Source organism: Elephas maximus, chromosome 26 (genome assembly GCF_024166365.1).
Source record: "Elephas maximus indicus isolate mEleMax1 chromosome 26, mEleMax1 primary haplotype, whole genome shotgun sequence".
Classification (NCBI taxonomy): domain Eukaryota; kingdom Metazoa; phylum Chordata; class Mammalia; order Proboscidea; family Elephantidae; genus Elephas; species Elephas maximus.
Genome location: NC_064844.1, coordinates 14,900,206 through 14,922,066, shown reverse-complemented (window position 1 = coordinate 14,922,066; position 21,861 = coordinate 14,900,206). Strand labels below are relative to the sequence as shown.

At 40.9% G+C, this 21,861-nt stretch overlaps 1 protein-coding gene across 1 annotated transcript; it reads right to left on the bottom strand.

The window, feature by feature from the left end:
- Nucleotides 1-242: 242 nt before the first annotated feature.
- Nucleotides 243-15,004, bottom strand: CALM2 (calmodulin 2). The gene is made up of 6 exons (XM_049870429.1): nucleotides 14,899-15,004; nucleotides 8,750-8,780; nucleotides 2,584-2,727; nucleotides 2,394-2,500; nucleotides 1,834-1,969; nucleotides 243-884 (listed from the first exon to the last, which is right to left on the bottom strand). Exons 1-6 carry the CDS (start codon nucleotides 14,899-14,901, stop codon nucleotides 856-858), a joined length of 450 nt encoding a protein of 149 aa, XP_049726386.1. The 5' UTR covers nucleotides 14,902-15,004; the 3' UTR covers nucleotides 243-855.
- Nucleotides 15,005-21,861: the final 6,857 nt, after the last annotated feature.

The following is a 21,861-nucleotide window of genomic DNA, read 5'->3' as shown; positions in this document are numbered from 1 at the left end:
AAAAAGGCTGGAAACAGTAAACACCTATGCCAGTTCCCATGCCAGGTACATTCACAAAAGGTTTTTTAATCTTTCCCTTAAACACTGAAGCAAGTTATCATCCTAATTTAAAAACTAAACACAATCTCAAATAGTCCAAGAAAGTACTTATCTAGATTATACCAAGCAGAAACAAACCCCACATTTTATTCTTAAAATTACTAGACCTCCACAGTATTAATAACTCAGATTCAGAGCAACAGTTGGGTACATTGTAATTTTTTTATTGGAAAACAAATATACAACTTGGAATGGATTTGAGGCAAATTGTGCCATAAGCAGATCCTTTAAGTGGCTAAACAAAGTTTAAAAAGCAAGTAACAATAAAAGAAACTGTTTCTGGTACAGGACCAGCAGTACAAAAAAATAGTGTACGAGTACCTGGATAATACACCCGTTTTGCAATAGTGCAACTTTGAGTACATATTGTTGACTGTCCATAGTCCACGCAGAGTTACAACTCCACACTTCAACAACAACATGCTGACAGCTCCTAAAGAAAACTACTTAAAAAAAAGGCATAACCCAGATGTTCCCTCATTTGACCAACTCCACCTAAGTTTAGATGTGCAGAAGGGCTTAGATATATCCAGAGTAAGCCACATGCAACATGTTACTTGATCAATTTTCTAAAATAAGGTTTCAGGACAATGACAGTAAGATAAGGGAAGAAAACATGGAGGAGTAGAGTCCTAATTACTATACATGCATATTCTTTTGACAGCAGGGGGAAACCTTTTACAGATAAGTTACAAACAAAGAAAAGGCAAATAAACAATTTTGTACAAGAAATTTAACACATTCTGTACAACGTCTTCACTTTGCTGTCATCATTTGTACAAACTCTGAAAAAGAAGAAGTACATGGAAAGTTAAGTCAATGGCAAAAGGCTGATAAAACCAACCACATTCACTCAATCCCTAATGGTCTCCATTTGTTTCTCTTGCTTCAGAATTACAACATGGAAGAAATACAGGAAAACTAGTTTAGAGTCAAGGCTGCAACTTCATAGACTTTAGATTTAGGATTATTAATGCATAACCTAAACTAATGCTTCAGATAAGATGTTATAAATAAAAAGAAGCATTCTTGGCTCTTAAGCTTGCATTTTAAGTCTGCTGGGTGCTAAGTCAACATTGTAACTTCCGTGCCAACAGGCTAGGTTTAATTTTTACATGTTAAAATCTTAAGCTGTTTTCTAAATAGTTATATCATGGAAAATCTAAGTGAAAAGTACAACGGCAAGGTTTCACTGGGAATCCTTTCAATTTCCAAATGTCGGCATTCATGCCATGACCATCCCGGAAGTTTACAGCCACAAATGATACTTCTGAATATGAGCATATGTGAACAGTCTCAAACTAAAGCCTATGAGAGGAGACGAGAGAATCCAATGGAGGAAGTCACCTTCATTTCAATTAAGGGATATTAAAATAAGCTTGAAAAGTTTTTCAAATTAGTACAAACTAACAAAATTGTTTTTTCATAGTATGGAGTACTATGCTTCTCAAACTTCAATGTGCAAAATTGTTAAAATCCAGATTCTAGGTCTAAGGGTAGGACCTGACAAGACACATTTCTAAAAAAAAGTTCTCAGGTGACAGTAGTGATGTCTCCTGGTCTGCCATTAACACTCTGAATGATAAAAGCTGGTAAATATGAAAAACTGTTTTAGTATCTTCATTTGGGAGGTGGGGGGGTTGGAGTCACTACTTTTCACCCATCGGATATGTACAAGTATCTTTAAACTCAAAGTCAAAGCAGAGAATGAGGTGGGGAGAGTCAAAGCATTACCTTCATAGTTTACTTGACCATCACCGTCAATGTCTGCTTCCCTGATCATTTCATCAACCTCTTCATCTGTTAACTTCTCGCCAAGATTTGTCATCACATGGCGAAGCTCCGCTGCACTGATATAGCCATTGCCATCCTAGAAAAACAGTTCAGCAAGATGTCTGAGTAAAATTATAGTTGGAATGGAAGTTTAATAAGTGTACTATACTTCACATTAGGGAGAAAAATATAGTTTGGGAATACATACAAATTAAAGGGAATCTACAAATAGTTGACATACAAATTAAATGTCACTGATACCCAAGCAAACTGTCCTAAGGTTTACATATACTTAAATATTTAACTAAAGTCAAGTGATGCCTCCTTTGTCGCAAGATTAACACCAGTACAAATGTTATTAGGAAATCTGTTTATTCTGAATTTTTTAAAAGCTTTGCGTGATATTTAAACAATTTTGGTAAGTTACCAAAAAAACACGCTTTCAAAGAATAAGGTGCGCCCCGATAGCTTTATTTCATCCTTAAATTAAAATTAAACAAATCCAGTCCTTGAATTCCTACCTTATCGAACACACGGAATGCTTCTCTAATTTCTTCTTCACTGTCTGTGTCTTTCATTTTTCTTGCCATCATTGTCAGAAATTCCGGGAAGTCAATCGTGCCATTACCTAAAATGGTTTAGTCAAAACATTAAAACAGAATTTCAACGCCAGTTCTTCAACGGGCCTCCTCCCCCCAATTAAAGACTTACCATCAGCGTCTACTTCATTAATCATGTCCTGTAATTCTGCTTCTGTGGGATTCTGCCCAAGAGACCTCATTACAGTTCCCAATTCCTTTGTTGTTATAGTTCCATCACCATCCTTGTCAAATAGTGAAAAGGCTTCTTTGAATTCTGTTTGGGGGGGGGGGGAACCACAATCCAAATTTACAGGTTTCTAACAATAAAAAGTAACTTCCTAAATGAAATATACTAATCAATTCTTAAAGCCAAGATACATACGGAGACAGCACCTGAAATAGGACTGTGATTCCCGAAGGACTAGGCTAGGGAACCTTGTGGTAACATCTTTTGCCAATCATGCCAGCATCTGCTCATACTGGTCTAGCCGGGAGCTTCCCATCTACATTCTACAGCAACTCCAGTAACTACATCAGATATAGTCACACTATTCTGGGCTCAAAGAGGGAAAGAACCAAAGCCTCTAATGACTGGCTTCTCTGTTTGCCATTACATATGTTCAGTGAAACGTAATTCAAAATTACAGACCTAACTCACAATAGAAAAACCAGAGTACTGGTCCCAAGTACACTTCTATAGACTAACTATACTACTAATTTGCATTATGTTTTAGAGTTAACCTCAAAGGTTAAAATTATGTCCTAAATCAATCACTTACTAAATTCAAAACAAAAACCTTTAAAATTCAGAACAGTATGCAATAGGCTAGCTTCCTTTTCTAGAAGGTTAAAGAAGGGATTATCACCAAAAAATCTCTAATGTTAACGCTGGGCTGATCAAGACATGATGTTTTAGTTAAGTGCTTTATCACTGAGTAAAAAGATAATGTAGCCCTCCTCTTTAGAATGTAAAACCCCAAGCTTGTGAAAGAGTAAAATAATATATTACTGTTTAAGATCTTTAAGTCCTTCTTGTGAAACTACGGTGCTTCTGATTCACCACTGGATCTAACATGGATAAATTACACAGATTACATGAACAGTTGCTAAAGCTCAATCATTCCTATTCAAAACCACAAACCAGCAGCACCGCACACAAAGGCATGGCAGTGAACAGTGAGAATTCTGGAGTTCAGACTTCCTGGCTTCGTTTATTTTACAGATAGAGAAATTAAAGCAGAGATGCAAACTGGAATTCTAAGAGCATACCAATGAGTTAGTAACAAAGCTAGTACTTCCCAAGTAAGGTACTTTCTAAAAGGTATTAGACTTTTTCAGCAAGCAAACGTAATTCCAAAGCAGTTCCAAAAAAAGCAGTTCCAAGGTTCAAAGGGTCATTAACCTTCTCCAACGTATCTCAACATTTGAATGTGTATACCTGAGACATGTTTAAGAAATGGTACACCTTACCCCTTCTCTGACAGTTCAAGACTATTTATTCCCTGCCTGTCTATCCCTGCCCTAACTTACAGATATTCCCTGCCTGTCTATCCCTGCCCTAACTTACAGATATTCCCTGCCTGTCTATCCCTGCCCTAACTTACAGACCTTCCATTTTCTTTCATCTATTATGTCTTCTTTGGACTCAACTACCGTTCCCCTGATTTTGCCCCTTAGCATATAAACATCTTCATGTTTCTTACCTTAAAACTAAACTCAAACTCTAGTCATATTTTCAGTGCCTGCAAACCTTATCTCTCCCCAAACTCTGAAAGGCACACTATCCCCTCCAAGTATGTTTCAGTATATGAGGCCACACGGCTTAGAAATTTTAAAGCGCAGACTTTGAAACCTGACTGCCAAGAGTTTAAACAATCCTAGCTTTCCTGCCCAGCTTCTTTATTTGTTAAATGGAGCGAGTAGTGCCCACTTCCTAAGTTTAAGCATTTAATATGTGTAAAGCACTTAGAGCTATGTCTGGCAAATGAGTACTCAACAAATGCCAGGAAAAAGATGACCTCATTTTCTTACAACAACTAAAACTACACCAAAAAACTCTCAAACTTCTCTTGGCTTTCTTAACAGCACTTTGGGTTTTCTCCTATTTTATATCTCAAAGGCTCTTAACTCCTGTCTCTTACATGTAGATGCAGCCAAACTTCTTACCCTCTTCTCTCCTTCGCCACTTCATCTATGCCCACTTACAATGAAGATGTATCTTTAGTCTACTTCCCTCTCTTGTTAACATAACACCTTTATTTCTGGTTGCCTACAGGATCTCTCCCCCTGGCTGACCTCAAGCAAGGCATCCAAAAATGAACTCTATGCTCTTCAGCAATAAGCCCTAGGGATCCAAGCAAAAGCTGAGGAGCTACCTTAACTCTTTCCCCCTAAAAATGTTCTACCATTTAAAATACTACCTGGTTCCCACCCCCACCCCCACCCCCATCTCTGCAACCAATATTTTCATTCAAGGCCTGATCATCTCTTGCCTGGACTATTACAATAGCCTCCTTCCTAACCGGGTTCTCACTTTGAAATTAGTCACACAATTGCCTGTGTCCTATTATCTTTTTGCTAATTTCCTGCTGCTCAAAAGCTCTTAATTGTTTAGCTTTCGACTAGATATTGCTGACTAGCTGCACTATACTACAGTCAACAATAAGTAGCTCGGCTCCTTCTATTTAAATATTACTTGTTTCCAGAGGAACGCCACCTGTTTATCAAACAGAAGCTTAGTACCAAACTGATGGTTGATCTTAGGAAAACAGCATGTAATTTTAACTTAGATCAACCTAATGACAAAAACAGATCAGAGAGTCCTCACCTACAAACAACAGAATTTGATAAAGACTTTTCCATTTTATGCAGGTTTTTTTTTAATTGGATGCAGGACTACTTTCTAGATTACATGAACGATCAGTGTTTGAACACACAGCATCTATTACCTAGTACATGGAAATGAAAGTACTTACATACAGCGTATTTGTTTACATCACATTCTTGCTATAGTATCTAGCCATAGATGCTTAATACCATCATTATTAGCAAAAATTCCAAAACGCTTAACTGGCTGCTATTATATGATTTAAAGCCAAATTCAGAAAGATGCATGATGTAAGTTTATGTGCGTGTGTTCTAAATTTCAAGAAGTTTTAAAATCTAAAAACTCTTAAAATGTTTGACGGAATAAGAGCAAAGCAGAAGATAAAATCCTATCTATGCTATAACTACTATTTATGGGAGCAAGAAAAGAACAAATGAAAATATTTATTTTAAATGTCAATGTTTATTTCAAATTTGTTTATATTTTTACACTAAAGAGCCAAAAATACCTGTAAAAACTGCTTGGAATATTAGAATAAACCCAAAAATACAATTTAAATTCACCTGTCCTTACAGTCTACCTGTACTTCAGAACAAGTACGCTCTTTATGCATAGAAGCTTGTAATTCTAGACAGAATAATGCCAGGAATGACTTGAAATACAAAGTCAAGGGTCAAAGCTGGAGTACACAATAAAGACAACACCAGGTCCTGAACATCACAGGAACAGCTATCTTCTACATAACTGATACGAGAAAGAGACCTAAGATTCCTTCTAGCTGTGCCTAAGTTGAAACTTCCATAAAAATCATATTATTAGTCAAGATTTGTTATTCGCTGCCTCAACACCCGTTTCTGATATAAATTTAGCATTTTATGAAAGTACGTTACCATGAAACAACAACAAAAGAAAAATTAAATGCCTGTTTAAGAACTTCTATTTAGAAAATTCTGAAATTCCGAAGTCCTGAATGGTCATGTATCAGACTTTTGTTGACACTATGTAAGGCTAATATTTTTCACCAAACAAGTTTTTATCCCTGTAACAGGCCTTGAAAGCTTAATGTATGTTTAGGCACAGACTTCTAAAACCAAAAGAAAAAGGCAAGTGCTTGTATGCTTTTCCTATCAGGCCTACAAATGTCAAAACCACTAACTAATGACGTCATTGCAGAATCACAAAATTAACCTGTTAGTGATGTCACACTGTTCAGTACTCTTTAAAACCAGGTCATATAAACAACTCATTAGAGAAATCATAACTTCACAAGCCTGCTTTTTCCCTAGACTAAGTTGTCTGATATCAGTAGAATTTCTAAACGCATCTGTAGTGTTATTATATTAAGAGAAAAGCAGTCTTAGAAGTACCTTTGTATATTCAATGTTGCACTGTATTTACAAATGCTTGCTTCCTTCAACAATTTGGACAAACAAGTTTTAGGCTCCAAAATGGTCCTAGTCACCAGTAATGATAACCAGGCTCATCGAAGAAAAAAAGCTGCCTTCACCTCAAAGGCAGACATTAAAACATACCAAATCAGGAAGGAAGGGATTTGGGCAGAAGGTAAATGAATTCTTAAAGGAGAGAGTTTTAGGACATTTTATATATCATGTACCCCTCTTTGAGAATAAAATGTGTTCATTCAAAAAGTATTTATTGAGTGTTTGTTATGTGGAGGCACCAGGGTATCACAGCAAATAAAAAGGTCTCTGGTCTCACAGGGCTTATATTTTAGTAGCACAGAAGCTTTGGTTCCTCCCTCCTAAAAAAAGTCTGTCTAAAGGTTCCCGAAAACCTGGGGTCCATGGTGCAGCTCTCAAGAAACCCAAGGTCTAGGAAAAGGCAAGTTAGGGAGAGAGCTTCCATTTTTCTCCCACTCCCAAGGGAAACCCAATTTTATGATGGAAGTCAATGAAAAGATAAAATCTATCTTACAGACAATATTCCAATAAACTGTTAATATTCTTTATAAATATGCTATCAGTCTTTGAAGATTAAGCCTCTTCGATCTGACAAACTATTTCCAAAGTGGTGGTGTGTTCAGGGGGTGGTAATGATTATCAACTATGTGATGGGCACCTTGAAAAACACATTTTCTACCCTGAAGTGAATATCCTGTGTGTAGTATGGACAACTACCTGACTGGGGTTATCAAGAAATGAATGGCAGGTATAATATACAAGACCAGAGTTTAAGACTAGAAATATTACACAGCCCAAGTCAGTCCCTCAAGAGCAGACATTATATAAAAAACTATTTCAGAAAATTTCACATTTCACTGATAAAACAGTATATGAACAAAGAAATGATTTCCAAAGCTCTGCTTGCTTGCTTCAACATACCTTATATGTGCAATTTACCAATTCTAGAAAGCAAATCTCAGGCTTAAGCCAACTTCACACAGTAAGACATGAAAATGAAACCTGCTTAAATAAGTTCCTTAATACCAAGAGCTTCATACTATATTAGCCTTATCAAATAATATTTGTGATGAATATTTGAGGAGACTAGTGATTTCTGGCTCTTCCAAACCTTGTATTTATTTAGGGGGACGGTGGAGAGGGGAAGTGGCTTGCTTCAAATAGGCTGTCTAGTTGAGAGTTCTAGCTGGGCTTCGGTTTTCTCCAGCATTAAAAAAAATGGAGTGCTTTTCAGCACTTATCAAACTCCTTCCTTGCCTCAGGGAAAAACTGTGGCAGTTTTTGATGCCTGTGCTAATAAAATTCTTTAATGAAAACAAAAGAGTTTGAAAAGCTTTCTAGCACAATTGAAGTGAAAAAAAAAAAAAAAAAAACCCTCTGACAAGACATTTTGATGTTAACCAGCCATCTGAAACTATAGGAATAAAATCAAAATCACTGTTTACTGGTAACAGCACAAAGACAGTCTGACATCAGGTTTTGTTTAACGAATTTCACGATATCCATATGAAATCAAAGGAGACAAAATTAAGAAGCTTCAATAGTTGTCACTGCCTTTTAAGGCAAAATTCAAATTATCCTACAGTGGCATTTGTAAAACAGAATGTTAACTTTTGGACCTAAGCTTTCACAAAAATAGTTTTATTTCCTGGTTGACCAGATATGTAATTCTAAGGCTAAAATATTAGCTAATTTAAACTGCGATAAATTCAATGTTCACTTTCTGATCCTACATTTCAAGTTAACTTAGTTACTACTTCGCCCTCTTTCCTTGCGACTAAGAGCTGCAGTGTCAACCTGCCCAGACGCCGTATCTTATAGTAAAAGAAGCCTCAAAAGAAAGGCCAAAGCCACCAGGTTCCACACACATTTCACAGTCAAGTGTACCTTCTCATCTGCCAAAGCAGTTTCAATTATTATATAACAAACTTTGTTATCATCTATGAAATAGATCATGAACCATTTCATACAACTCTGTTACTTTGAGGATGGCTACTCAATTTAGTATAAAATCCACTGGACATAGCCTAGCAAAGTGTATCACTCACCTGCAATCTGCTCTTCAGTCAGTTGGTCAGCCTACAAAAGAGATCAGAGAGACAGGAAAGTGACTCAGCAGTGTGTAGATTAGCAGCTGCAGAAACAAATTTTTTAAAACCTTTCAAGATTCACTCACTGTGTACCCTTAACTTCATTCAATTTAACATCTTAGCAACAGCAACAAGCACAACTGGACAGAATGTGTACACATCTATTTTATCGTCAAAGCGAAAGTGCCTTGGCCTCAAGTTTAAGATATGCAAATATTTTAGAACTTTGGAAACTCCTAAATTTTACACAATTGAAAATAAGCAAATCTAGCATACCAGACAGCTTAACTGAAGTTGTTAGTCTTCTGATTAAAACAGAGAATCCAACAGATACTGTTTGTTTCTTCTAAGTAAAGATATTTAAATTTAAGCTCACCCTCCACAGTAGATAAATACAAGCCATTATTTCCAGAAACCTCAAAAGAACCAAAATTAATGTTTAAGGGTCAAAAATTCAAAATTATACCATAAATGGTTAAACACATCTTTTTGACATTAATGTTGAAGTCCCAAACCTTAAAAAAAAAAAAAAAACCTAAGCAAAACCCCCACCTATTTGAGCTGTTAAACCCAGTCACCCATCTTTTCTTGATTTTTGAAACCCCAGAGTAAGCCTAAGGTTTGTAATGCTTCTAGAACATAGAGAAGAGCTATTTACTTTTGCTTTTAAAAATATATTTGCCGCCATTTGCTAAAACCCACAGTATGTGCTCTTATTCAATCTTCACAATAGCCCCACGTCGGCATTATTAGCCCCAATTTTACAGATGGGCAAAGAGAGGCTCAGGTTAAAGTTCGGGGCGGGGGGGGGACTGGGGCCAAAATTACTAACTAGCAGAAAAAAAAAAAAGCAGAGCTAGGATTAAATACTAAGGTGTGCGACATCCCCAATAAGCTTTAAATTCAGATCAGCACTGTAGTATATGAAGATGTTTGCAAAATATCAAGGTTCCTTTGTTTTTCTCGTGGCTTTCACTTTTGGACATTTCACTGTTTATTACTAAACCCATGAAGCAATTGCTTACGTGGTTATTATTTGAGGGGCAGAGGCCTAGTGGCACAGTCGTTAAGAGTTCAAGCTGCTAACCAAAAGGCTGGCAGCTGGAATTCTTGGAAACCCTATGGGGTAGCTCTACTCTATCCTATAGGGTCGCTATAAGCATCAACTCAACAGCATTGCATTCAGTTTGAGTTTATGCGAGGGGCAATGCCAAGAAAGAGCCTCCTATCTAAAAATCTCTACCCATATGCAGTCAAGTGTACTAAATTCATTCATTCATCTGTAGGCAAAGGAAAAATAAACATTGCCTGCTTTCATTCTTTTTAAATACACCCCTGTGAAGGGTAACACCTTAAGGTAGAAAGGCATCCCATTTTCTCCAGGTGGGCAGCATGAGTAAATTTAAGAGCCCAGAAAGTGAACGTTCCTTTCCCTGCTCAACAATTTTGATTTGACCCTGATGCCAAAAGAATTCGTTTCTATTAAAACAAAAACAAAGGCTTGGTAACTCAAAATTGAAGTGCCAACAATTAAGTTCAAATGCACGAGTATGCAGAATTTAAAAATTACCTATTTTTACCCCTATAATCCCACCAACGAGTGTTTGGTATAAAGTTGGTCACAGATTGTTTTTCCTAGAAACAAAATGTTAAATCCAAGGCTATAGAGGATTTCGAGTCCCTGGGTGTTGCAAAGGGTTAACATGCTAGGTTGCTAACAGAAAGGCTGGAGGTTTCAGACCACCCAGAGGCACCTGGGAAAAAAGGCCTGGCAATATACTTTTAAAAAACCACCCAATGAAAACTCTATGGAGCAAGTTCTACTCTGACACAGATGGCGTTCACTATGAGTTGAAGTCAACTCATAGGCAATTGGTTTTTACTGAATAGAGGATTTATTTCTAGAGTGATTCCATTTTGCAGGTGTTCCATCATTTCCAAGTTAAGAGCAGCACTGTATAGTGGGGAAAACGTATGGTCTTCTGAGTCATAGTTGGGCTCGTGGAATCCCAGCTCTGCCACTTTAGTAGCTGTGTGACCTTGGACATGTTACTCAGCCTCTCATAGTCAACTTCATCTGTAACACAGGAAAAAGACCTACCCTGCAGGGTTACTGTGCAGATTAAGTGAGAATCTATGTAAAGGGCTAGCCCAAAGAGTGCAATGGTAGCTATTATTTTATATAAACTAATCAAAGGCCCTATGAAGTATCAATCCGATTAGCTCAATTTTCACAAAGAAGGGAGACATGCATGGCATTATTAAGCCGCAGATTACTTTTACAATAAACCTACCGTGTTAACACTGTTTGATTTAAGCTAAGAAAATTTATTTGCACAAACTAACTCAAGTACAACCCAAGGGCAGATGCAGCGGTGAAATCAGTTTAAGACTAAAAATGTTTGTTAGGCTAGATATGTTGACTGCAACTATTCAAGGCAAGCTTTAAAATTATCCAATTTTGCTCGGAGAGTCAAAACTTCAGTCTCACATCATCTTGTCCAGCTCCCTGACTCCAGGCAAACGCAATCTTAGGATAAACCACAAATGAGCTTCAAGAGATGAACTAAGCACAAGGGAGACTCTAAGTTACTCCTATAGCCTAAAAGCTCTCCTCAGTTTTGCTTGGGAAGTTTTAAGGCTTCGGAACAGGATGCGAATCAAGGACTGCCAGTGAAGTAATTTTGAAAATTAGAGAAGTTTTGTGTAGTTACTACTAATTCAGAGTTCAAGGTTTTAAAAGAAACTTCACCACCATTATTCAGGTCCAAGCCTACTAAATAAAGGCAAGAGAACAAGACTCCTAAGCACTCTAATATAAATTTGGTTATTTCTGTCTATGGAGCGTGCCATTTTCTTAGAACCAGGAGACATACTTTTGGGAAAACTCAAGCTCATTAACCTGTGTGTTTATCTCAGTAAAGTGAAGACTAATTCACTAGAGAGATGACTAGTTCTTCTTCCCTTATTTCTACACTACTGATACATAATTTGCTTCCTACTGCTCTTGTCACTCCAAAGAAAGCTTCCTTCCAGGCACTAGTATATTCTCAGGTTCCAGCCTAGTCTTCTTGTTGTTGTTAGGTGCCATCGAGGAGGTTCTGACTCAGAGCGACCCCATGTGTACCAGAACGAAAGCACTGTCCAGTCCTGTGTCATCCTCACAATCGTTGCTATGTTTGAGCCCACTGTTGCAGACACTGTTTCACTCCATCTCGTTGAGGGTCTTCCTCTTGTCTGTTGACCCTCTACCTTACCAAGCTTGACGTCTGTCCCTTCTATCTGCATTTTGGAGAACCACAGGTGATTTGTAAGCATTCAGAAGCACTGGCTTGAAGTGAATGTATTATGTACCTATTAAACATTTCCTAAATAGCATTCAAAAGTAGGTATGAATACTCTGTTTAGTGAAAGGTTGTATAAAAATAATTGGAACTTCTTAACTGAATAAATGCATGAGTCAATAGCCTTGAAATGGAACAAAAACTGCCATCCTTCATCCATACCTAACTGTTCATTCCTCCCAGTGCTACTGAGGTACAACAAAGGCTTCATATGTAAACTTTCCCCTAAAATTTCAGAAGTCAGGGTGTTTGTTTTACCTGATACAGGTAAAAAAAAAAAAAAAAAGCAGTCTATTTCAGTAGGGTAAAAGATACCTTAATTCTGACAGAACAGCACTTGCTACCTCAAAAAACCAAACCCATTGCTGTGGAGTTGACTCTAACTCATAGCAATCCCGTAGGACAACCCAGAAGCGCCCCAAAGGGTTTTCCAGACTCTAATCTTTATGGAAGCAGACTGCCACATCTTTCTCCTGCGGAGCAGCCGGTGGGCTTGAACCACTGACCTTTCAGTTAGCAGCCAAAGATTTTAATCACTGTGCCACCAGGGCTCCTTTTCTACTTTTACAGCATCTCGTATTTAAAAAAAAAAAAAAAAAAACCCACTGGAATAAGATGACTTTATAAAAAATGACGATCTTTATTAAATGCCTAATTTGATATTCTAGCTGAAGCCGGAACGTCTATATGTTAATACAGCCACTGTAGACTCTCTGATTTTCTGAGTGTACTAGGAACAGACCTCCCTGCAGCTTAATGAGATGATTATTTTTACTCAACTGACAAAATTTTCTACCTCTCATCTTTTACTTATCTAACCACCCTGGCTTCAAGACTTCTTGAAGCAATTCTTCCAATGAGCAATTGACTACACTGTAAACCTAGAGCTATATAAGCAATCTTAATCCACTTCAAATAAATTGTGACTCGACTGAATCCTAATTTGTAGTCTTATCACTATAATTATGGAGTTATCTGAGTAGAATTTCCAAACCTATTTATTAATGAAGACTGTCAACTGAACAAAGTAACCTAAAACCCCAAAACATCAACGATCTAAAGTTACAAAAGCTTATCACTGCCAAGTCATCTCCAAAGTGTCTAAGTATTGACAAAAAATCCAGTCAAGCCCTATCCGAATTGTTTAGGAAAAAACTACCTTATTCTTCATTTTTTAAAAAAATTTACCTAACAATTTGGACCACAGATCACATGTCTATAATGTACAGCCAGTTTCACTGTAAAGAGCAAATTCAAACAGCGTATTCAAATTCAGAGTAATTAAAAATATCAAAATGGAACCAATGCATCAAAAGTGAATGAGCGCGAGTTCTGTCCGAGGTGAACTCCTCTCTCCGCACCCATACAGGCTGGAGGTTTCAGTTGGCAAAGATTCTTAACTCCTGTTTAAGATGTCACCTTGCCTTCTGGACACACCCATCGCCCTAACCACTTGGCAGAAGGAACCACAAAATAAGGATCGCAAATTACCACCTTCAGTAGTTCTTTTTTCTTTTTTTTTTTTAACAGGAAAGGTCAGGAGTTCGGTCTTGGGTGGCAGGAGAATTCTTTCTAAAATTCCCTGCACCTCCCCCCACCCCCGACAGTCATTCCTGTACAAATGCAGTGAGCTGCACGTTTAAGATGACCTGGCAATTTCTATACGGAAATAAGGGTCATTTCCAAGGGGGTTGGGAGCTATGTGGGACACTGGTTCTTCAACATCGGAGGTGCACACTGAGCACTCCAGCAGGATATAGACAGTGGCCCTTTACCAAGGCATCCTTCCAACTGTTACAGGAGATAAGAGCGACCCTCCCAGCAGAGCGGCGCTCACCTTTCGGACCCTAGCTGGCGCCGACTGCTTTTTCTGCCATTTACTGCGAGGATGCGCCCGACTTCGGGCCTAAGGCTCATTTCCTTCAACGACAAAGCTTTACAATTTTTTATTTTTTAACGCCCAGCCTGGAACCGACCCGAGGGCCAGGGGTTTGGGGTTTTTTTGTTTGTTCGTTCGCTGGGTGGAAGGAGGCCCCAGGCGGAGCAGACAGACCAGAAGTCCCCGCAGGGACAGACCGCGCCGCCCCCCGCCCCCAGCCCCGTGGCCCGCAGCGCCGCGGGGACCGCCGCAGTCCTGCAGGTGCCAGCGCAGCAGCTGGGGCGCGAGCGGCGCGGGGTGCGGCTCCCGGCCCGCCCGCCCCGCCCCCGGCCGCTCCCCGCCGCACGGCCCCCCCAGCACGCGGGGGCTGCGGGCGACGGCGACGGCGACGGCGCTCGCCCCGGGCTCCGCGCGCTCGCCCGCCCCCTCAACGCATGGCGGGCGCCAACGGACAAAGGCGCTTCCTGGCGCCCGCACCAACGTCCGCGGCGGTTTTGAAGCCGGCCCCTGGGGTGACCTTCCGAACTGCTCGACCCCAGGCTTCCTGCCCTCGCTCTCCCCGCACCCCTTTCGCGACTCCCCCATGTGCCGGGCCGCCCTCCACCCGGATCCATCGCCATCCGAGCCAGCCCCTGAGGAGCGCCACCGCCTCGGGGCCGCGCGCCTGGCCCCCGAGTCACCAGCGGAAACCTCCCTGAGGAGAATGGGGGTGGGGAGCACCTGCGACATAACCGTCGAGGGCACCCCCAGCCTCTTTCGCGCCATCCCTCGGGCGAAGACCACTCCTTGACGGTGTGAGGAAGGCGACTTCCCTTTCTTTGCTCCATTCGCTTCAGCTTCTTTCCCCCGCCGGCCAAGCGCCGGCAGCCTAGCGACGCACTCACCATGCTGCAAGCGGTATCGGTCTCCCGGACGCGATCACACAACCACTCGGCTCGCTAGCTCCACTCGGACTAATTCTCCTCCTCCGCCCCCAGCGCCTCATAAACACCTCCCTCCGCAAGATCCCTCCGCTCCATGCTAGATAACGGAACATCACAAACGAGTCCCGGTCAACCCCCTCCCCTCACACACTTCTCGAGACCCTTTCATCCACAGTTATTTGGCCGACGATGCAAAAGAGAGAGGGAAATAGGCGAACTGATAAGCTAAGTGGGTTTCGTTCCCCAGAGAGCCGTAAGAAGGCCGCCGGAGTCTCGCCTGGGGGGCGCTATTTTGAGGCGCGGAGGAACATCGTGTCGACGACGCGTGGTCGAATAGTCGTTGAGCCGGCCTCTGATTGGCCGGTTCGTACCTGCAATGCGTCACTCGGCATCGCAGCCGCCGCCGGGCCGCGATGCGGCTTCTGCCGTTGCTGCACCGGCCGTCCGTCCTGGCAACTGCGCCAGGCGGCAGCGTGGCTTGCTTTGCTCCTGGCTGCAGAACTTTGCTCCTCCACGCATCCTTCCCTGCCACACTCACACACACACTTTCCCGCTTCTTACTTAGGGGTAGACCAAAATACCTTAAGTCGATGAAGAGTGAAGCTGAGAGACCCCAGTGAATACGAACTGCGCGCTCGGCTTCTCTCAGCTTAGTGCTTTGGCCCCATTAAGACCACACATGGTCATTTCACTCACAAAACTCATAGACATCTGGTAAGGTCAAACGCAGCTGCTCAGCTGACAGACTAATTTGAAAGGGTCTTCCGTTTACACTTATTCCTCGCCTTCCTTGCCAGAAAGAATGTACCAGAAAAAAAAGTCACTCAAAAACCACAGTGTCTGAGATTCTGTGGGATTAGTCACTGTAAATAGTCCCTTGATATCGTGGAATAGGGTTCTGGCTTGGTGTCAGAGCTGGCTGAGTCTTGGTTGAGCCACTTCCTTAAATGTGTGGCCTTAGATGAGTCATTTAATCTAATTTAGCTCATTTGTAAAATGATGTCAATAATACCTATCTCTAACGTGTGAGCATTAGAATAATGTAAAAGAGTTAAGTAAAATGTTCAGTACCTGGCACACGGTAAAAAACAGATTGCCCTGGGGTCAATTCCTACTCTTAGTGACCCTACAAGACTGAGTAAAACCGCCCCGTAGGGTTTTCAAGGCTGTAATCTTTGTAGAACCAGATTGTCACATCTTTCTCCCATGGGATGGCTGAGCTGATCGGTTTGTGAACCCATCAACTTTCACCTTTCAGTTAGCATCCCAGCATTTAACTACTGCGCCACCAGGGAGTTCAGAGATCCAAAAGGTCAGATTAGGCACATTATGGTGACCACTTGTTGGGTCAATTGTAGGCACCCAGCAATGGGTCACTATGTTGTTATTAGGTGCTGTCGAGTTGGTTCTGACTCATAGAGACCCCTACGTACAACAGAAGGAAACACTGCTGGGTCTTCCATCTTCGCAATCTTTACTGTGTTTGAGCCCATTGTTGCAGCCACTGTGTCAATCCATCTCGTTGAGCGCCTTCCTGTTTTTCGCCGACCCTCTACCCATATGCCAAGCATGATGTCCTTCTCCAGGGACTACTCCCTACTGATAACATGTTGAAAGTACGTGAGATGAAGTTTCGCCGTCCTTGCTTCTAAGGAGCATTCTGGCCGTACTTCTTTCAAGAGAGATTTGTTCATTCTTTTGGCAGTCCTTGGTATATGTAATATTCTTTGCCAGTGTCATTATTCAAAGGCATGAATTCTTCCTCGGTCTTCCTTATTCATTGTCCAGCTTTTGCATGCCTATAAGCCAGTTGAAAATACTGTGGCTTAGGTCAAATATTTCACTTAGTCCTCAAAGTGACATCTTTGCTTTTTAACACTTTAAAGAGGTCTTTTGCTGCAGATTTGCCAATGCAATATGTCATTTGATTTCCTGATGCTGCTTCCATAGGTGTGGATTGTAGAGCCAAGTAAAATGAAATCCTTGACAACTTCAATCTTTTCTCCATTTATCACGGTGTTGCTGGTTGGTCCAGTTGTAGGTATTTTTGTTTTCTTTAGGTTAAGGTATAATCCATACTGAAGGCTGTAGTGTTTGATCTTCAACAGTAAGTGCTTCAAGTAGACCATACGATTGTCTGATTTAAAGCTGCCAATACCAGTCCATTTTAACTTTTCAATGTCTGGGATATCAATCTTTATGCATTCTATTTCATTTTTGATGACTTCCAATTTTCCTGGATTCGTATTTCATACGTTCCACGTTGCGATTATTAATGAACATTTGCAGCTGTTTCTTCTCAGTTTGAGTTGTGCCACATCAGCAGATGAAGGTCCTGAAAGCTTCACTTCATCCGCATTATTAAGGTTCACTCATATTTTGAGTGCCTTCCAAGCTGAGGGGCTCATCTTCCAGCACTATATCAGTTGATCTGCTGCGATTTAAAAAGTTTTTCACCGTCCAGTTTTTTCAGAAGTAGACCCCCAGGTCCTTCTTCCTAGTCTGTCTTAGTCTGAAAGCTCCACTGAAACCTGTTCAGCATGGGTGACCCTGCTGGTAGTTGAAGTACCAGTGGCATAGCTTCCAGCATCACAGCAACACTCAAGCCACAAAATGACGGTTGGTGGCTGGTCACTATAACATACCTGATTTGCCCTTTTGAGTCACTAAACTCTCAGATTTTAATGGGTATTTTTAAAAACACATAAAAATTAGCTCATTAGTTCCACCCCAGATAAGCAAGCTTCTTCATAATCTGGAAAGAACCTTATAGTGAACACCTACTCTGTGAAGTAGGTTTAAATATAATGTAATAGTTACCATGGAGTCCCTGGGTGGTGCCAAGGGTTAATGTGCTCGGCTGCTGACTAAAAGATTGGAGGTTTGAGCCTACCCAGACGCATTTCATAATAAAGGCCTGGGGAGCTCCTTCTGAAAAAAAATCAGCCATTGAAAACCTATTGAGTGGGGTTTTACTCTGACACACGTAGGGTTACCGAAAGTCAGAATCTGGTGTGGTTAGTGTAATGGATTGAATTGTGTCCCCCCAAAATATGTGTCAGCTTGGTTAGACCATGCGTGGTTGTCCTCCATTTTGTGATTTTCCTTTGTGTTATAAATCATAATCTCTGCCTGTGGTTAAAGAGGATTAAGGTGGGACATAACACCCTTGCTCAGGTCACATCCCTGATCCAATGTAAAGGGAGTTTCCCTGGGCTGTGGCCTGTATCACCTTTTATCTTACAAGAGATAAAGGGAAAGGGAAGCAAGCAGGGAGTGGAGACTTCATACCACCAAGACGGAAGCACAAGGAGCATAGTGTATCTTTTGGGCCCTGCGCAGAGAAGCTCCTAGTCCAGGGGAAGATTGACGAGAAGGACCTTCCTCCAAAGCCAACAGAGAGAGAAAGCCTTCCTCTGGAGCTGATGCACTGAATTTGGACTTCTAGCCTACTAGACTGTGAGAAAATAAAGTTCTATTTGTTAAAGCCATCCACTTGCAGATGACTAAGACAGTTGGGTTAACTGTTATCAGAGAAGAGGCCCTTAGGTCACCATAGAGGTTCTAAGAAGGGTTGCTAGAGAAGAAACAAGAGGACTCCTAAATTGAATCTGAAATGATAAATGGGCTAGTAAAAGATAGGGAGGAGAGGAGAGCAAGTTCTAGGTAAAAGAACAGAGCAAAGGCCCGGAGGCATGGAATTGCACAGCACAATGCGAGGGCTACAGGTGGTTAGAAATTGTTGTTAGTCGCTGTGAGTAGATTCTGATTCATGATGACCCCATGTGTGCAGAGTAGAACTGCTCCATAGGGTTTTCAAGGCTGTGATCTATTGGAAGTTGATCACCAGGCCTGTCTTCTGAGGTGCCTCTGAGTGGATTAGAACCACCGATCCTTCTGCCAGTAGTCGAGTGGTTGACTGTTGGGGCCAACCAGGGAATTAGTAGAGCACAACATAGAAAGCCAACCGACTGAGGGAGAAGAGGAAGGAACTAGGGTTTAATGCTCAAACTGTGATTCCTCAGGAAGGTTGTTGTTAAGTAACTCTCTCCTACAGCCCAAAAGGAATCATCTCAGGCCGTGTCAAGGCCTTAGAGTGTCCCAGAATAAAGCACAGGCATGTGGACCCTTGAAAATCCAGTGAACAGCATTTTTAGCAAGCTATAGTGAAATCCCACCTACCAGGACCTCTTCCTGCCCCACGTGACCATTTCCAGATGCTCTCTAATGACTATCTGCACCCACTTGGAAGGCTTCAGTGGAATTTAACCTCCTTCTGCCAAGTTAGACATTTTCTCATACTATCGAAAATATTTCCTCTGCTAGGCTAAAGACCGGTCCTCTTTTTTTCAGTCATGCAAACCAGGCATTGAGTAAGTGCTCTTTCAATTAGCATTGGCAACCCTGTGACCTTCCTTTCAGATGAATAACCATTAAATGAAAACTCAAGACTCTGCTTCTATTGTCCTTGCTAATGTGATGATGGGATGACGTGAGGGAAGGAGACTTAATTAACTTTATCCCATAAATGAAATGCCATTGAGGCAGAATGTTTACTTTAAAAGTAGCCACCTCCATTTCAGAATCTGAAGTGAAGCAAGAGCCCCATTACCCAGCATTCTGGTCGCTCCCAAGTCTTTCCCAGAGACTCGTTTGAAATTTGCCTCTGAGTCCTCCTCAGATGGAAGGGTCATCAACCATCTTTTCTTTCTGCTGAGCCACTGAAAATACTCTCTTTACATAGTACCCCATCGATACGCAGTGATTTTACTTATGAAAATTTTAATAATGGAAAATTGGATGACAAAATGAATAATCACCTCTAGACAGTGAATTTTTAAAAGGATTGATCCATAACAAGTGTGAGCTTAAGTCTAATACACAGAAGTGTACTCAGAGACTTCTGTACTGAATCGAGGACCTTTTTAACAAGTATTTGGGAATGAGAAATGTTTGTTATAGAGAACACAGATAAGTTCTTCCTCATTTCTTAGGTTCAATTTCAGTAAGCCCTCTCTTGCAGAACCTTCCTCGCTGACCTCTCAAGAAGAGAGAGAAAATGAGAAAAAAAATCAAGACTTATATTTAAAGCCATTGTGGTTTATGGGTATTTGAGATTGTTCCAAGTCAATTTATTTTTAGAGCATTTGTCTGCCACAATATGACATACAGTTTAGCCTGACTTTGGCAACTGGCAGCTGAGAAGCAAAGTTGGCGACAACCACTATGTCAAGGCCTAGGAGGTGGCTGTCTTTCTGTTTTTCCCTTCTGACCCCATGAGAAGGTCTTACAGCTTTCTACCTTTGCCCATGTTGGGAAAATGAAAATGCACTTCCCCTCCAGGCCTCAGTTCCTCAATTTGCAGAACAGAGATAGCACAGGCCCCATCCTTTGACACTTCCTTCCTACAACTTCCCTCCTCCAGCTGGTTGTGCTACCCAACAAGGCACAGCAACAATTAGAGTAGCGCTCTTGATTGCAGGGTCTATGCATTTCTCAGCTAGTGGAAGGATGAAGCCCTAAACACCCTAAGGCACCCTTAGCATGTAATGAATCAACTTCTCTACTATGCATCTGGAATGGGACTAGTTATGTACTATGTTGAGAGAATTGAGAATATAGTACTCAGATCTTTTTCTTGTTCTGTGGTTCAGATAATGAACCCTGGTTGAGAAAGTTTGGCTATTGTTTCTCTAGTGTTATGGGGCAAAACAGAGCTGGTCTAGGAATGCAGCTGGGTCATGTTTTGCCCATAGCATCCTCAGCTCAACGAAGGGTGAAGAGTGTAGGGGAAGAACTAAATCTTCCAGACACACTGAGTAGGGTTATGCTCATATGCACACAGGAAAAATGGAGGGCCTTCGTCTTTGATATTCACCTGTTACCATTCATTCATTTGCTCACTCAACTACCCATCTAATGGATGAATGGTTAAACAAATTGTGATATATACATACAAGGGAATACTATGCAGCTACAGAGAGTAATGAGTTCTTGAAACATAACGTGGAGGAATCTGGAGAACATCATGCTGAGTGAAATAAGTCAATCACAAAAGGACAAATATGGTATGATGTCACTTTTATAAAAAGACAAGAACAGGCATACATACAGAAAGCAGTGTTTTTTGTGGTTACCAAGGATGGGAGGAAGTAGAAAGGGGAATCACTTTCTAGATAGTAGACCTCATTTTTTTGATGAAGGGAAAGGCAATACTGAATGTGGATGAAATTTACACAACTTAACCAAAGTAAATGATGACACTAAGAAGTACACAAGAATAAGGGATGTTTTCCTAAATACTATAACATATACAACTTTGCAACAACAGCAATAACAACTAAAATATATGTATGTGGCTACGTAGGTAGATATGTATGCATATATGTGTATAGGAAGGCGTGCCATATTTTTATGCAAATAACGCACACTTTCTATGTTTGTTTGCCAATCATGCTCTCTTCCCACAAGGTATTTTCATAAGCACCATCATGCCATTTTTTTTTTAACATGTTATTGTTTGATGAGTAGCATCTGGGATCTTCAAAGCTTGCAAGCTGCTGTCTAAGAAACAACAATTGGTCTCTACTCGCCTGGAGCAAAAGAGAAAGAAGGAAACCAAAGACTCAAAGAAGAAACTACTCTACGGGACTAATAGCCCACACAAACCACATCCTCTTCTATCCTGAGACCAGAAGAACTAGATGGTGCCCAGCTACCACTACTGACCATTCTGACCAGGGACAAAATAGATGGCCCTGGAGAGAATGGGAGAAAAATGTAGAACAAAACAAATTCTTTTAAAAAGCCAGGCTTACTGGACCAGCAGAGATTAGAGGAACCCCCAAGACTGTTGCCCTGAGATACCCTTTAAACTTGAAACTGAAACCGTTCCCAGAGGTCACCTTTCAAGTAAATAACAGA

What these genes read in the sequence shown, in the direction of transcription:
- CALM2 (XM_049870429.1), bottom strand. An exon ending in TAATGAAGTAGACGCTGATG is followed by an intron (nt 2,501 to 2,583) that starts GTAAGTCTTTAA and finishes AAACCATTTTAG; the next exon opens with GTAATGGCACGATTGACTTC. An exon ending in TGGTCAAGTAAACTATGAAG is followed by an intron (nt 885 to 1,833) that starts GTAATGCTTTGA and finishes CTTCTTTTTCAG; the next exon opens with AGTTTGTACAAATGATGACA.